The sequence below is a fragment of the Martes martes genome (genome assembly GCF_963455335.1).
Source record: "Martes martes genome assembly, chromosome: 6".
In the NCBI taxonomy this organism is placed as follows: Eukaryota; Metazoa; Chordata; class Mammalia; order Carnivora; family Mustelidae; genus Martes; species Martes martes.
Genome location: NC_137893.1, coordinates 101,394,512 through 101,410,472, shown reverse-complemented (window position 1 = coordinate 101,410,472; position 15,961 = coordinate 101,394,512). Strand labels below are relative to the sequence as shown.

General features: G+C 36.6%; 1 protein-coding gene across 3 annotated transcripts in view; it reads left to right on the top strand.

The window, feature by feature from the left end:
• DST (dystonin) overlaps positions 1 to 15,961 on the top strand; it is a gene marked incomplete at its 5' end in the record, with an annotated part of 401,175 nt that overhangs the window by 352,815 nt on the left and 32,399 nt on the right. For all 3 annotated transcript variants that reach the window (XM_080806480.1, XM_080806481.1, XM_080806482.1), the window contains 11 exons: positions 709 to 935; positions 2,365 to 2,487; positions 2,618 to 2,719; positions 4,841 to 4,942; positions 6,860 to 7,033; positions 7,344 to 7,499; positions 10,009 to 10,206; positions 10,794 to 10,922; positions 13,632 to 13,799; positions 14,653 to 14,808; positions 15,235 to 15,441. In XM_080806480.1, coding sequence (XP_080662606.1) covers positions 709 to 935; positions 2,365 to 2,487; positions 2,618 to 2,719; positions 4,841 to 4,942; positions 6,860 to 7,033; positions 7,344 to 7,499; positions 10,009 to 10,206; positions 10,794 to 10,922; positions 13,632 to 13,799; positions 14,653 to 14,808; positions 15,235 to 15,441 — 1,742 coding nt within the window. The remainder of the gene's footprint in view (positions 1 to 708; positions 936 to 2,364; positions 2,488 to 2,617; positions 2,720 to 4,840; positions 4,943 to 6,859; positions 7,034 to 7,343; positions 7,500 to 10,008; positions 10,207 to 10,793; positions 10,923 to 13,631; positions 13,800 to 14,652; positions 14,809 to 15,234; positions 15,442 to 15,961) is intronic.

The window sequence follows — 15,961 nt, the reverse complement described above, 5'->3', positions numbered from 1 at the left end:
CGTGAAATCAGTTACAGATACAACGTACCGTTATGCAAAAGCTATGTGTTCTCTGGGACTTTTAAACCAGATGTTTAAAGGATGGTGCTAATAACACCAAATCTAGGGTTTTTTTTTCCCTCATTACTAATCACACACTACTTTACAGAATGGGTACCCCAGAATGGGTAGTCCCATAGCCACAGAAATGGCAACCACGACCTTAGCCAGCCATCTTAAAGATAGGAGCTGGGTGGGTCGAAGGAAAGGCATACACATAGATTAGTGGAAGTTTATGATAAGAGTCCTCTAGAAACAAGCCCAAATACATATCCTACATTGTTATATTCCTAGAATTGAACAGACATTGTTATTCCTGATTTGGAGAGCTTAGATGGTTATGTCATTTTCTTTGGAATTAAGGTCAGCCTTGGTGAACTTGAAACTTGGTAAACTTTGGTCTACTCTGAGCTCACTTGACTTTGAGCATCTGGTTTTGTCAAAAAGAGCCTTGGTTCGGGAGGGATAGGATACCCTGAGGTCTTGCATTTGTCTAGAATATGTTGTGTTGGGCCTAGCATTACCCAATAGACTGGGGTCAACCAAAATTGGATCCAGTTTTGGATACTTAGGAGATTGAATCACTGTTGCCATGTGAACTAAAACATTCGACTTTGTTGCTTATATGGCACTAACATGTTGCCTTTTTGATACTATGTTTTGTTATAGCTGTTCAGGATAAGCTTGACCAAATGGTTTTCATTTGGGAGAACATACACACACTGGTGGAAGAAAGGGAAGCCAAACTACTGGATGTAATGGAATTAGCAGAAAAGTTCTGGTGCGATCACATGTCATTGGTAGTAACCACTAAAGATACACAAGATTTCATACGGGATCTAGAGGATCCTGGAATTGATCCCTCAGTAGTTAAACAGCAACAAGAAGCAGCAGAGGTAAGCAGAAGATCTCCTTTAAAAATAAAATAAGTTGTGGCGTAATGAAACCTGGATTCCTCTGATAAATATTCAGAATTGCTCTATTCAAATTTATATTTCATTCTGAAAGTGGAATGCTTGGTGATGTAGTAGAATATAGGTTATACCCACAGATTTCACTTAGTACATATTTTTAAAGTTTCTCTTCATCCCCACTGCCTCTGCCTTATTTCAGGGCCTTGTTAGCTCCATCTTTGGCTTCTGAAGTTCTCCAGAGTGGTGGCCCTACCTGCAGAGCTCTTTCCTTGCCTGGCCTGCAGCCTTGCCATCAGTCTTCTCTCCAGATCCACTCTCACAGGATTGCTGCTTCAAAACCCTCAGAGGCCTCCGCGGCCTCCTGCAATAGTGGACTGGCCTCTCGCATCCTCGCGTGGGCCAGCCTGTGTTTCCGAAGCCGTTTTGTCCTGCTGCTCCTTCATTAGAAAGGGGCTCCCCCAGCACTGGGGTGTGCATCTTCTGGTCTCTGTACCTTTGCATATTCGTTTCCTTGAGTGGAATGGCCCTATCCATTTTTATTTGTACACGCAATGCCCAGTTAAGGGCCTGTTTATGCTTCTTAAGTGTTTCTCAAACAAATAAATATATTTAACCAAGAAAATGAAGGCAAAAGTAAAACACTGCATTTTCCTTTTTTTTTTTTTTGTAGCTTACAAGTCCTAGGGAAATGATGTAAAATTTAATCCAGAGCTAGAGTATCCTAAATCTACTGATGAGTACGTTAATTTGTATGAAGTTTTCAAACTCATATTTTACTTATATCTATTTTGTTCTGTGATTTTATTTTATTCTTTATGATTTACTCTTCGCAACTTTCAAGTATACAGCACAGTAGTATTAACTACAATCACCATTATATTTCCATGACTTCTTTCTCAAAAACTGGAAATTTGTACATTTTGACCCCCTACGCCAATTTCTCCTTCTCCTGTCCCCTGACTCCAGCAACCACCAATCTGTTCTCTGTATCTGTAAGCTTGGTTTTGCTGTGTGGGCAGGAGGTAGGGTTTTTTTAGATTTTTCTTTTTTTGATCACTTAACCTCCATGTTAAATGAATACTGCCAAACTTCTCTGTTTGAGAAACAAAATATGTTTCTATACTTTTCATTGTTACTAATATTTAAAGGAGCTGGTTTGTGGTAATTGTTACATAGAATTAATTCTTTAAAAGTTGTTTTCATAACAAACATTTGATGTCTGTTACAAAGGACACTGTTTTTTCTTTAAAATATTTCTTCTTATTGAAAAAATTTATTGCAGAAGCTTGGAAGAGAGAAAGAAGAAAATTGATCATAACCTCACCTCCTAGAAATAAGTCTAATTAATGTCTTTGTGTGTATCTTTTTAGTTCCAGTGTGTTTTTGCTTAAAAAATTATTTTTTATTGTAGGCCATAAAGGAAGAAATAGATGGACTGCAGGAAGAGCTGGATATAGTTATTAACTTGGGTTCTGAACTCATTGCTGCATGTGGGGAACCCGATAAACCCATTGTCAAGAAGAGTATAGATGAGGTACAACTAGCATATTTCCTTCTCTTGCTAGAATGCATTTTTAAAGAGATCTTGTATAACTAAAGCATATTTGATAGAAGTAGTTGAAACTTAACAAATGATACTAAGAGTTCTAATATTTATGTTGTAGTTAAATTCAGCCTGGGATTCTCTAAATAAGGCTTGGAAAGACCGGGTGGACAAGCTCGAGGAGGCCATGCAGGCTGCCGTCCAGTACCAGGACGGACTGCAGGTAAGAGAGTCACGGCGGGGCTGCTGGGGGGAGGAGGCCTGTGGCTGAGGTCTGCAGAGGCCCACATAGACACTGCCCTAGGGCTGCCAGTGTGCAGGCAACTGCCTCGTCTACTGCCATTTGTGGTTTGCCTTCTAGAAGGTAGTTCTTGAGATCTGTGTAGATGTACAGAGACATCTAAGCATGTTTATACACATGGCGAAATTTGCTTTGAAAAGAAAAATTTTACTGTTTAAAACATTGTAATGGTTTAGCACCAGACAGTGAGATGGAACCACGTCAGAGTTCTGTTCTGAAGTTGAGTGGAGTAAGATGAAAGGAGTAAACACTATCTAAAAATATCACTAAGTTTAACTAAAGTCAGAAGTAAAGAAATTTGATTTGAAGCCAGTGTTCTCCGTGAACTAAAATAGATTTCTGTTTTATTAGCTCATAATCTGTTGTGTAAAATGTAAAATGCTATTCTTCCTTTCCATATACATAATTCCTTTTCATAGTTGTTTTTCACATCCCGTAAGGGCTCTCCTTCAGTTTATTAACCATTTTTTAAGTTTTTTCTTTTTTCTTTTTTTTTTAACGAAAAATCGCCTTGTCAGATGAGGCCAGCTCAGGGGCGTTTCTCTCCCTACCTTCTTCAGCCTTATTCCATTTCCTAATAGGCTGGCCAACACTGAGTCTGTCAACCCTCCTACCGTACGGAAAAAGCCCTTCTGCGTATTTCCATAACCAAGTGAATATTATTTTTAAAGCTCAGATGAGAACATCTTTTCTTTTTATTGTGCCATTTCATTTCTATATTTGTAAAAATAAATATCACAAGCCAGGCTTTATGCCAGCTGAAAGTGTTTTGAACTTTGGAAATATATGAAAAAATTCACTACAAATAATATCTTATATAACTTTACTCCTTCCCCCACTTTTTAACCCGAGAGATAATTTATTGGTTAGGTTTCAAAGGCCAGTAACTAATCAGGCTCCAGCCCTCAGTTTGTGAGACCAGGTCATAATTATCCTGAACTACGGGTAAGTGACTGAGTTGTGCCCTCTCCATAGCTAAGAGATGGCACTGCTGCCATTTGCAGACTGTTGGCCTCGGGAGCCATTAGCCAGAGGGATCTGGCTAGGCACCAGGACTCATACTCTGTCCTTACCCCTGCTAGAAAAACAAGACCCACTGGAGGTTAGTAGCATCACCTGTGCGAAATGAAGGGCCACTTGATTTATTAAATACCTGGGGCTAGCTAGAGCTAGATCTTAAAGGTCCAGAAGCTCTAGACATTTCAGGGTTTGATTGTGAAGTAAAATAAATTTTATTTCTTGGATTGCTGCTTAAGTTCTTGGGTTTATTAATGATAACCAAAAATACCAGATAGTTTCCTTCTATATGGTCTGGCAACTTTGTTAAAGTCCATTATGATTTTGTGTGTTCAGTATCTGAAAGAAATGTGAGTTGTGCCTTTCTGAAATGTTTGTATTACCTAACAAGAACAGGAAAAATAGATTGTGCAGTCTGTGCTGTAATTCAGAGTAATGGTCATAATATTAATCTCTGTAGGTACAGGATTTTAATGCTAATCTAAATAACATGTCAGGCTTTAGTTGGGCCAGCTATTTTGCTCAAGTGCTAAACAATAAGCTTTTTGCTTATTTGAATAAGCAGATGGGTTTGAGTCTTTTTCTTTCAGTATTTTTACATCATCTGCCTCTTAGACATAAGAAAGCATGGAGAATTCTGTCTCATGTGTTGGAATTTCTAAAACTTTTTTTTCAGATGCATGTATTTGAAAGTTCTTAGTATTCTAAGATTCTATTCAGAAAAGAATTTCCTTTGCAAACTTGGATGCAGAATTGGAGGTTATGTCTACTGTATATTTGTATATACTGTATATATATACTGTATATACTATATATATACAGTATATATATACTGTATAGACATATATATGTCTACTGTATATTTTCAGCATATTGTTGCTTTTATTTAGGTGAACCATCTTAATTGGTGAAATAGGCTCATTCCTTAATACCTGTATAGATTTATGATTGTACTTTTCTGTAACACCTGGGATGTTATAACAATTTCAGATGTATTGATAACTCGTGGACTAATGTGTTTTTCAGGCCGTGTTTGACTGGGTAGATATTGCCGGTGGTAAATTAGCTTCAATGTCACCAATTGGAACAGATCTTGAAACTGTCAAGCAGCAGATTGAGGAGCTAAAGGTATGTGTGGACTTCATTAATTTCAAAGACTGCATTTTATGTTCTTTATTCATAGGATTCTTTATGCAAATTTATTTTACATAATTAGTTAACATTTTGATTGTCAAACTGGTTTAATAAGGTGTTTGTACAAAATGAGCAGCATGTAAATGCTCATTAAATGATAGAAAATACCAGTCTTATTATTAAATCAGTCCCTGTTCATTATAGAAAGTCAGAAAATACAAATGAGAAAAAAAAAAGTGGCTTTTTAAAAGCCACCCAAAATGTTATGTACCCAGAGGCAACTACTCTTAAGATCTGATTTATAGCCTTTCAGATATCCTCCTGTTGGGAATGCAGTGAGGAGGGTGAGGTGCGGGTAGGGTGTGGGGGGTGTGTTTTATACATATGTAGCTCAGACTATAGGGATTTTCATAACTTCATTATTCAGGAGTGTTTCATTGCCCTCAGTACACATATAGCAACATTTTTGTTTTCTTGGGGCGTCAGAGTAATCCATTTAGTCTAACAGGCTAAAGAAACATCCGTGGTCTAATAGTATTTCCCAAAATGTTTGTTTTGTAAAAATGTTTGTTGTTTTCCATCTGCTTTCCTCTGTAATTTTTGCTTTTGTGGTTCTTGATCTCCAGCTGTGAAAATGGCTGGACTGTTTCCTCTTTGAATTCTTCTGTGCTGGTGATGATTTATCCAAGTGGGATCAGCTGTTTCCTTCCTAATTTCAAGTTTCCATCCACAGAGACATCACACCATTTTCAATGAACTCTGCTAGATTTTTTTATATAGTTATTACCTGGGTTTAAAATTATAGCATTTTCATCTCTGAGTAAAATTTAGAATATTTCATTTAGAAATTATTACGGTTGCCATCGTTAGATTGCAGTTTTTTTCTTTAACTATATGTGATCATGTAGTAAACACATGATATACTTTGTGTACATTCACAGGTGTACACTTTTGGATATTTACATATATCTCAATAGTTTTCATACAGCAGGCTGCTAAAGAGTGCTTTCTCTGAAATTAGATTGTCTGACATTACATCCGAGTGCTTCCGCTTAGCCAGACACCCTTGGGACAGTTCTCTAACTGGTCTCACTTTTATGCCCTTAGCTTAAATTGAGAATAAAATTATTTTCTTTACAGCTTGGTGAAAAGAAAGCACATATTCACGATACCTTAGTTAGTATTTTTTAATTATTATTTTTATGCTTGAAAAGAATTAAGGGACTGTTTAGCCATTAATGACTTTTACTATTTAATGATTTACTATTACAGATTAAAAATAAATATTTTATGAAAGGACAGTCTCCTACAAGCAACCATTTAGTAACCTGTGTTGGTTGGCAAAGCTGAGATTATTAAATACATGTTTAGTGAGTGCTGGGAGAAAAAATAATGTTATTCTGAGTCAGCAGTGGGTGAGGTGTAGGAATAACTATTAACACAGCGCAGCTATGGAAAACATAAAATGTTCAGTGGATACAAGATGTATATATGTTTTTGAGCAAGCAATGTTAACCTGGGTTTCTTAGAGATATTTTGGGGGAGTTTTTATTTTTTATTTTATTTTCTATAATTTCAAAGCTCACATATTGAGTATATGTAGACATTAGAAATAAGATTAACCTTGTAATTTCTTACTTTTTTTTTTTTGCCGTAGGGGACAAAAGTGTGAAATATCAAAATTATAAATAGAAATACCTTTCCATCATAAAACATTGAATAAAGAAAAAAGGCTTCTCTCATCTTTTTCAATTTATAATTCTTTTGTGTTACATTTTTATTTCTTTCACCTCCCTGACTATAAGAAGTACAAATTAGAATAAATATTGAATCCATAGAATTTTTTTGTTTGAAGTTTTGATTTAAAACAAATTTCCTTCATATCTCTCTCTTTTTTTTTTTTTTAAATAGCAATTTAAGTCCGAGGCCTACCAACAGCAGATAGAAATGGAGAGACTGAACCATCAAGCAGAGCTTTTGCTGAAGAAAGTAACAGAAGAGAGTGACAAACACACTGTTCAAGACCCATTAATGGAGCTGAAATTGATATGGGATAGTCTGGATGAAAGAATTATCAACAGACAGGTAAACCCTGACACTTTCATTAAGAAGTTAGAAAAGTTCAAGTTCATATATTAAGGTAAAATCATTATTAAAAGAAATTAGATAATTAAGTACCTAAACTTTTAAAGCCCCTAAAGTCTTATTTTATTAGAATTCTTCCTGTTTCTCACATGACTTTTTTAACCACAAGGAATTTCAAACTGGATATTTTGATTGGGCTTCATTGGATATGCTTACAATTGATTTTTTTTGCCTTTGTTACTTTTATAAAGGTATGTCATTTATAATATCGAATTCATATGGCTTTTCTTCCTCTTGACTTTCTTTGTAGCATAAGCTGGAGGGGGCTTTGTTAGCCCTGGGCCAGTTCCAGCACGCCCTGGATGAGCTGTTGACGTGGCTGACGCACACAGAGGGCCTGCTCAGTGAACAGAAACCCGTGGGAGGAGATCCTAAGGCCATTGAAATTGAACTTGCCAAGCATCACGTATGTAGCTGCGTGTCGTTTTTCTCTATGCATTTTTAGTGCCATCAGATTGTTTCTGGTAGGTTTCCTCTTGATGGATTTTTCAAGTTTATGATTTTAGCACAGTTCCACATTTGATGTTTGTAACTGACGATTAAGCTACTTAAAACACACTTTTTAAAAGATCATGATCAAAATTTTTTCTCCGTAGTTCAAGGCAGTCGTCAAGAACAGCAAGGGTGGGAAACTTCTGGGGAAGTTTTAAGGCTGCATGGCAAACATTTGTTTAAATCCCTGACTATCCTTGTCACTGGATTGACATGGGCTAGTTTTAAAGGTTTTGGGGAAAGCCTACAAGTCATAGCCTCGAAATGTTCCACTGCAGGCTGTGTGTGTGTTTTCCCTCTGGTCACCCTTATCTCCGTGTATCTCACCTGCCGCTTGTTTGGCACGTTGGACATCTTTTCTGTTCGCCTATATGTCTCTCACTAGGTGAGAGTTTGCTCCATAGTCTTCGTGTCTCCCTTAATTCCCACTGGCTTCCTGTGTCTTTAGTCTTTTTCTTTCTGAATCAGTCTTTAATAATATTTATTATGTTTACAAGGGTCTTTATATGTCTGCACTTGTTTGAAGCTTTAAATTAAAAATTTTAATCTTGAGATACATTCAGAACAACTTTATATTATCATCTTTGTGACATTTGGTTGACAGTTCTTAATAAAGAAAATTCCCTATCTCCTTAGAGCCCGAGGGGTTTAGGGAACAAGAAAGCATGGAGCTGACGACAGTGGGCCCCGAACTGAAAGCGGGAGGCATCTTTTGGGCTTTAGATGATCTCCAGCCTAGGTCATCAGAGCAGACCTCACAGGGGTTGAGAGCTGACCTCTACCTTATTATGATAAAGTTCATTTGTCTAGAAAAATAAATCCTGAAACCCAGTTGTTAGAATCTTTGTACAAATGACCAAAGCCATTGACTTGCCCAGGAAAAGTGAGATACATAATTTTTTTTCAGAGAAAAAAAAGAAGAAAAAAAATTTTTCTATCTCTTAAGTCAATAGGCTTAATGAATAACAGGTTATGCTCAGTAGAGTTTATCCTGACAGTCAACAGTCTTTCATAGAACTTTCGCATTCACACGAATAGAAGCATCTTACCTAAGGTTAGGTCCTAAATTCTGACCATATGCAAGTTTTCCTTGATTATCAAATAGTAAATGTTTAATAATTTTACATGTTTGTTATATTAAAATGAAAGGTTTTTGACACTTTAGTGTCACGCTAAACAGTTTTTTAGTATTCTTGGTTCCTTCTTTAATACATCTCCCTATAGTAATTGTACTTTAATTAAAATTTCTCTCCTGCTTGGGGTGCTTGGGTGGCTCGGTTTCAGTTCAGGTCATGGTTCCAGGGTCCTGGATCACGCCCCGTGTCAGGGCTCTGTGCTCAGCAGGGGGCCTGCGTCTCCCTGTGCCTCTGCCCCTTACCCTCACACACTCTCTCTTCCTATATCTCTAAAATAAATAAATCTTTAAAAAACATTTCTCTCTATGCGGTCTATATGGTCATATATAGTCATTGCCCAACCATATCTGATTAGGCAGTTAGGACTTATTTTGAATCATTAATTTTTTTTTATTATTTAATGTCTGTCTTAAACCTTTGTTAAGAGCAGTAATGACTAGTCAGACTGTCCTGCATGAAAAGATGTTTATTCCCATGGTGTGCGTTTATATAGGATTTACATTTTCATAAACTTAGCAGTTGTCGTTAAAAACAACGTACATCGGTGACAGGAATTTTCTAGAATATAGTAGCAGTGGGGACATGACAGGCCCTGATGCAGTTATTTTGGCAAGGTATGAGTAGGGATCTTTTAGTTCTGTTTATCTATCTGTGAGGAGTTAGAAAGGTCTCCTTCTCCCTTCTCCTTCCATTTCTTAAAGGTCAGAAATGAAAGGGCTTAAAATCATCCCTCTCCTTCTTGCTTCTCTGGTGCTTAGGCTCTGCCTTATGTAGCAGGAGTTTGACCATTCAGAAGAATGAATTTTATAGATCTACCTTTATACTTTGACCACAGGAATATTTAGCTCTTACCTCTGAAAGTGATTAGTATTGTTAACCTATCAAAGTACATGCTTTTTATAAAGATCCCTCCTTTTTAAAAATTATTAAGGCATGAAAACTAAGTTCAATTAGAATGATTGTGAATCAAATGAAAACATATAGAACCTTTTAATTATAATCTCCAGATATTTAATGTCCTCAATTTGCAAGGTTATCCTAATGCAAAGAACTAATAGAATGTTCTTACATAATCATTTCAGGAGCTATTGGTAGACTAAGGGTATATCCAGGAAAGCTGCAAAATTAAGGGAAAAGAAGGCCACCATTTTAACACTTTCTTGTATTAAAATTCTCTGCATATGTTTTTGCTTCAGAATGTTTTATACTCAGCAAATTAAAGTTGCATGAAAAGCGATGTTAACCTGTGATGAGCTAGTAAACATAGTGTTATCTTAATATTTTCAGGTGCTTCAAAATGATGTATTAGCCCATCAGTCCACAGTGGAAGCCGTTAATAAAGCAGGAAATGACCTAATTGAATCAAGTGCAGGAGAAGAAGCAAGCAGCCTTCAGAACAAGCTAGAGGTTTTAAATCAACGCTGGAAAAATGTTTTGGAAAAAACAGAACAAAGGAAACAGCAGCTGGATGGTGCCTTGCGCCAGGTGAGTAAGAGTAAATTCTCAAACGTTCATTGTCCTGCAGGACCAAAATAGCATGGTATTCTGGGGCTCCTGGGTGGCTCAGTCAGTTAAGCGTCCAACTCTTGATTTCGGCTCAGGTTCTGATCTCAGTGTCTTGGAATGGAACCCTGCATCAGGCTGTGCATTCAGTGGGGAGTCTGCTTGAGATTCTCTCTCTCCCTCTCTCTTTGCCCCCCCCCATGATTTTGCTCTCTTTCTCTGTCTCTCTCTCTCTCTCTTTAAAATAAATAAATAAGTCTTTATAAAAAAGTAGCCTGGAATTCTTTGATTGGTTTGTAGACCCTTATTTGATTTTTATCCCTCAAGGAGAGGAGTAAAAATAAGTGGGATAAAGAACAGAGCAGATGAGAAGACAGCCCTCTGGTTCTTAGTGTAATAGTCTTATCTGCCAGGGCTCTCATGAGGAAAGGCAGACAAATCCATTTGCACCTGCCTGCTCTTAAGAATGCGTGGAGAGGCTTAGCAGGCCGGGATTGTTTAAACCTTGTTTTCTGCTAGAAAGTGACAATGTTTTTACGGCCCAGACTTAAAACTCTCTATCACTCCAGGCCAAAGGGTTCCATGGTGAGATTGAGGATTTGCAGCAGTGGCTAACGGACACGGAGCGTCATCTGTTAGCATCCAAGCCGCTGGGAGGTTTACCGGAAACAGCCAGGGAGCAGCTTAATGCCCACATGGTAAGTCTATTATTTTCTACAGCTGTGGCCTCCGATTAAGACCCTGACCAGTTGGTGTGGGCCCTGGTGCTAAATAAATTGTGGGAGAAGGTTTAAAGGATATACAGTTTTATAGCAGAAATCTTTGTGTGTAAGTGCTAGAAAAACCATTTATTGATTAAAATTTTCAAGTCAGAACCTATTCTTTATATCAGAGATTAGTGCGTCAGTATATGAAGAAAGGTTTTAGAAGTCTAGACATTTTTTTAGAAGCAAACTTTTCCCCATAAAATGATGAGCTTGTATGGATAGTAACACAACATAGTGTAAATCTAAACTGTTGTATCTTGACGGAAGAGAAGAATCCCTAAAGTAATTAGAATTGACTTTAAAGTTACTGCTGTAAGCATTATACTCCCATCTCGTTGTCTGGAAGGCTGGAAAGTATGTTCTTGTTCTGTTCAAGAGTTATTTATTTGTTTTAATGGTGTTCCCATTGTATCTTCAACTTCACACCTATAGTAGCTATGGACCAACAGGAGGCTTCTGTTAATTGTCCAATTGGAAGCATTGTACCTATGGGCTGTTCCCACCCAGATTCTATGGCACTGTCAATTCTTAAAGATAAGGATGAAAAAAATAATGAAACTCGAGACTCTGGCTTTCTTTCACAGAAATGTGGACTGACAGATTAAATTTAGACTTCAATTTATTGACATTTCCTATTCATTTACATTGTAACTCAGCTTTAGAAGTTCTGAGAGAAAGGAGTCTATTTCAGATTTTGAAAACTAATCATTTTATGTACTTGTGAATTCGTATCAGAAAAATTTTTTAATATTCAAATACTAATAATTAGTATTTTGGGAAATAAAAGTACAGGTACTTAGGAATCGGGCATAAGAAATGGGCCATTATGCATTAAAGCCTGTTGTCTTTATTGGATGTAGAGTGTTGTTGTAAGAGCTTATTGAAAAGGCACTAGGTTGTAAATAATTTTGAATTTGGTGCTTTGGAGAGGAAGTAACCGTCCTTGTAGGTATTGTGAAGAAATACGACAGAGGTAGCATCTTATTCAGTTGCTATGAGCAGTTAAAATCAGTTCTATCAATCCAGTATAGAATTTCCTAGAAACCTTTAATGTATATTCATTGTTCTAGAAAATTACTGTGTATGTGGTTTTGTTGTTGTTACTGTCATTTTTTTGGTGCCACAGGGACCCATTTGTTTCATTGAAAAAATAATTGACTAGTAACTTGGCAGTGCTTGTGTTTTCCTTTTCCATAAAACCTAACTGACTTTCAGATACTTCTTACTTTCCTGGAACTACTTTCATAGTTAATCAGGGACAATGTCCATTAAGTAGAAGTTTAATGACTTCTTAAACTAACATAGTTGGGATTATTCTCTAATAACAAATAGTTTTAAAATGTTGATTTAGAAGAATATAGTAAAAAGGTTGGAAAGCAAAGAGCTTATCTTAGAAATACTTTACTTTTAGAAAAATATTACTATACATATCCACTTATTTAGTGTGAGTGAGGTATTGAAAATGAGTTTGCTTAACCCAGTAGAGTTGTAAATTCCATGATTTAAGGAATTCTAAAGTTACAGGTACTTGTTAATATCATTTTAGTAATGCTGTTTTGATTTGGTTGTGTTAGAAATGAAGGAAACTAGAAAACCTGGAATATTACAGTTTCCTGAGATTTAGCTGTATTTAAAAGTTTTGCTTTAGGATTAAAGGCTTTTGGTAGGTGATATTATAACTATGTTTAGAAAGTTTTTTGGGTTTTTTAGGGCTTAAGAAATTACAAAGTTTTGAGAAGATAAAAATGTTCTGGAATTAGTAGTAATGCTTGCACATCTTTGTAAATACATTAAAAAACACTGAATTGTATACTTTAAAATATGAATTTTATGAATTATATCAGCTTTAAAAATTATTGAACTATGTTAGTTGAAAATATTAGACACAGAATGTATTTTTTAATAGGAGCTGTAATTTGACCCATGTTATAATTGAACTAACGAAAGAGAGCTGGTCTTAGGTTTTTACATGAATGTAACTCTTGTGTTATTGATACTAAATTCTGAATTTGCCTTCATAATTTTTTAATATTCTCTGTAAAAGAAACACAACTGCATTGCAGTTGAAAGCTTTAAAAATTCTATAAATGAAAGTAGTATCCATAGTACCACAAGTTTGTCTTTTATGATTCCAAAGTCTAAATAATCAGCTTCAAATCTCTTATATTGGGTCTCTATTTTCTATTCATTGTTTGTCTTCTGAGCACAGAATTAACTTATACTAAAAATTAGTACAGCCATTGTATCACAGTCTGAGGAGAGACGTAGAAAATCCATTTTACAGAGGAGGAAACTGAGGCCCAGAGAGGTTAAATTACCCACTCAGGGTCACAGACCTGATTGGTTATAGTGCAGTGAAACCTTTCTGGAAAACATTTAAAACATTACTTCATAAACTTTAGCATGCTGGAATGGACTGATAATGATAGCAGCATTTCTGAGCTTTCTGGCAGACAGGATTATGTCTATAGGTTTAGGTGTTGTTTCAGTACAGTGAAAAATTTGAATGTGTCAGGGTTATTCTGGGTTGGATAGAGGTGAATATAGGATAAGGGGCTTGGGATTGATGACCTCGAAAAAGGAACTCTTGGATTTTATTCTCCTAAAAATGATATAACTTGGGGGGATATCTCAATTTAGGAAATCTGTGCTGCCTTTGATGTTAAAGAAGAAACATACAAAAGTCTGATGCAGAAAGGCCAGCAGATGCTTGCAAGATGCCCCAAATCTGCAGAGACAATTGACCAAGACTTAAATAACTTGAAAGAAAAATGGGAATCGGTGGAAACCAAGCTCAATGAAAGGAAAGTATGTGCTTTAATTAATGCCCTAGAATGATCATTTTAGTTGTTTTATTTTGTGGGCTTTACTTTATCTCTGAGTAGAATTATCAGTGGAACTTTTAATGATCCGTGTTTAAATTTTCTTTGTATACATATGGAGGTTTCATGGGGTCAATTGGAAATAATATTCTCTTTTAACATGGGAGAACAGAGTTAAAGTAGTCTATTCAAACAGATCATATATCAAGCATTACTAGGTATATTTTTAAATTTGTGAACCACACTAATTCTGGATAGTTAAATAATACTAATCACACTTATTCAGGTATGTAGTGGGGAGGGAAAAAAGGAGGGCAAGAGAGCGAGATGATCGTATATATAATAAGCACTTCCATAACAAAAGTCATGAAAAGGGATAAAAATTATCAGTGTTTAATGCTATCAGAGAAATGATAGGCTAGGAATACTAGATTGTGTGTCCTCACTGACAGAGCATAATGTGCATATATTTCTTAGTACTTTGACCCCCAACATTAATCATGTGAATGTCAAGTTTTCTTTCTGCAGATTCTGTTTAGTAATTATGTTCTGTGATATTCTGTGGTTAATTGCCCCCAAGTCACAATTTTAGTTTGTATTAGATTTTTTTTTTTTTTTTTTTAGCTGCAGTGAGATCTTCTCACTATACTGAAGGGAGTTTGTTTTGCCAGTATTTTAGTGAAAGCCCATTACATTCATAAACTGTTTAGGTAATAAAGAAATACAGATTAAGTACAAATAAAGTATGGATGGGAAGGAAATCTGCCAGAGAGTGGTTAAACTGGGGCAAGGGAGGGGGAATTAAGTATCACCAAATACTAAATAATCTGTCTTCGCAGACTAAACTGGAAGAGGCCCTCAACTTGGCAATGGAGTTCCACAATTCTCTCCAAGACTTCATCAACTGGCTAACCCAGGCAGAGCAGACCCTAAATGTAGCTTCTCGGCCAAGTCTTATCTTGGACACAGTCTTGTTTCAAATCGATGAACACAAGGTATGTTGTAACTCAGATGGCTAGCATTCTCATTTCAGGCCTTTTTAGACAACACACTGTTTTAATGTCAGAAGCATGAACTTGGTGGTTTGAAAACTTTATTTTGTCCTTTAAAATGGTTTGAGCTCATGACACCAAAATCATTTTTAAGATAAAACAGTTTTGTTTTGTTTTTTTAAAGATTTTATTTATTTATTTGACAGAGAGAGATCACAAGTAGGCAGAGAGGGAGGCAGAGAGAGAGAGGAGGAAGCCGGCTCCCCGCTGGCAGAGAGCCCGATTCGGAGCTCGATTCCCAAGACCCCGGGATCATGACCTGAGCCGAAGGCAGAGGCTTTAACCCACTGAGCCACCCAGGCACCCCAAGATAGAATAGTTTTTTCATTTGTTTCTAATTCTACCCTTTTTTTTTTTCCTTTGGTAAAGGTCTTTGCCAATGAAGTAAATTCTCACCGTGAGCAGATAATAGAGCTGGACAAAACTGGAACCCACCTGAAATATTTCAGTCAGAAACAAGATGTTGTCCTAATTAAGAATCTATTGATCAGTGTCCAGAGTCGATGGGAAAAAGTGGTTCAACGGTTAGTAGAAAGAGGAAGATCTTTGGATGAGGCAAGGAAGAGAGCCAAGCAGGTAAGCTTTTGTAAAACTCTCTGAACTTGGCAATCAATCAGTTCTAGGTGTTGAAATACATATCATGTTGTTAAAAGTACTTTTGTTGCAAGCTGTATTCGTTGTAACAATCGTGGCACAAGGCCAAGGTGTTTATTTCCTAAAAGGGCTGTGGCCTGAGTTTCAATGGTGATGTCACTCTTCGCCCTGGCAGCACCTTCCGGTCCTGAGGACTGATCTTGAAAAGACTGATTATAGCTTGGCTTCATAGACTAACTGTTATCATTAAGGTCCAAAAAGAGGCTCAGATTTTTTGCTATGAGTTCGGTTTGTTGGTTTTTCCCTTTGTTCTTGCAATCTCTACTCTCATACCCGGACTAAGTCATTATACTTTATTAAATTGCTACCTTGTGTTTAGCTTCTCAGCCAGACTTTGTCCACAGACTCTCAGGGCCGAGAGGAGGACACTTGACCCTCTAGGCAGCTTCCTGAAAGGGCAGATTCTATGTCTGAGCTGGCGGGTTCTCCTCACCTCTCTGAA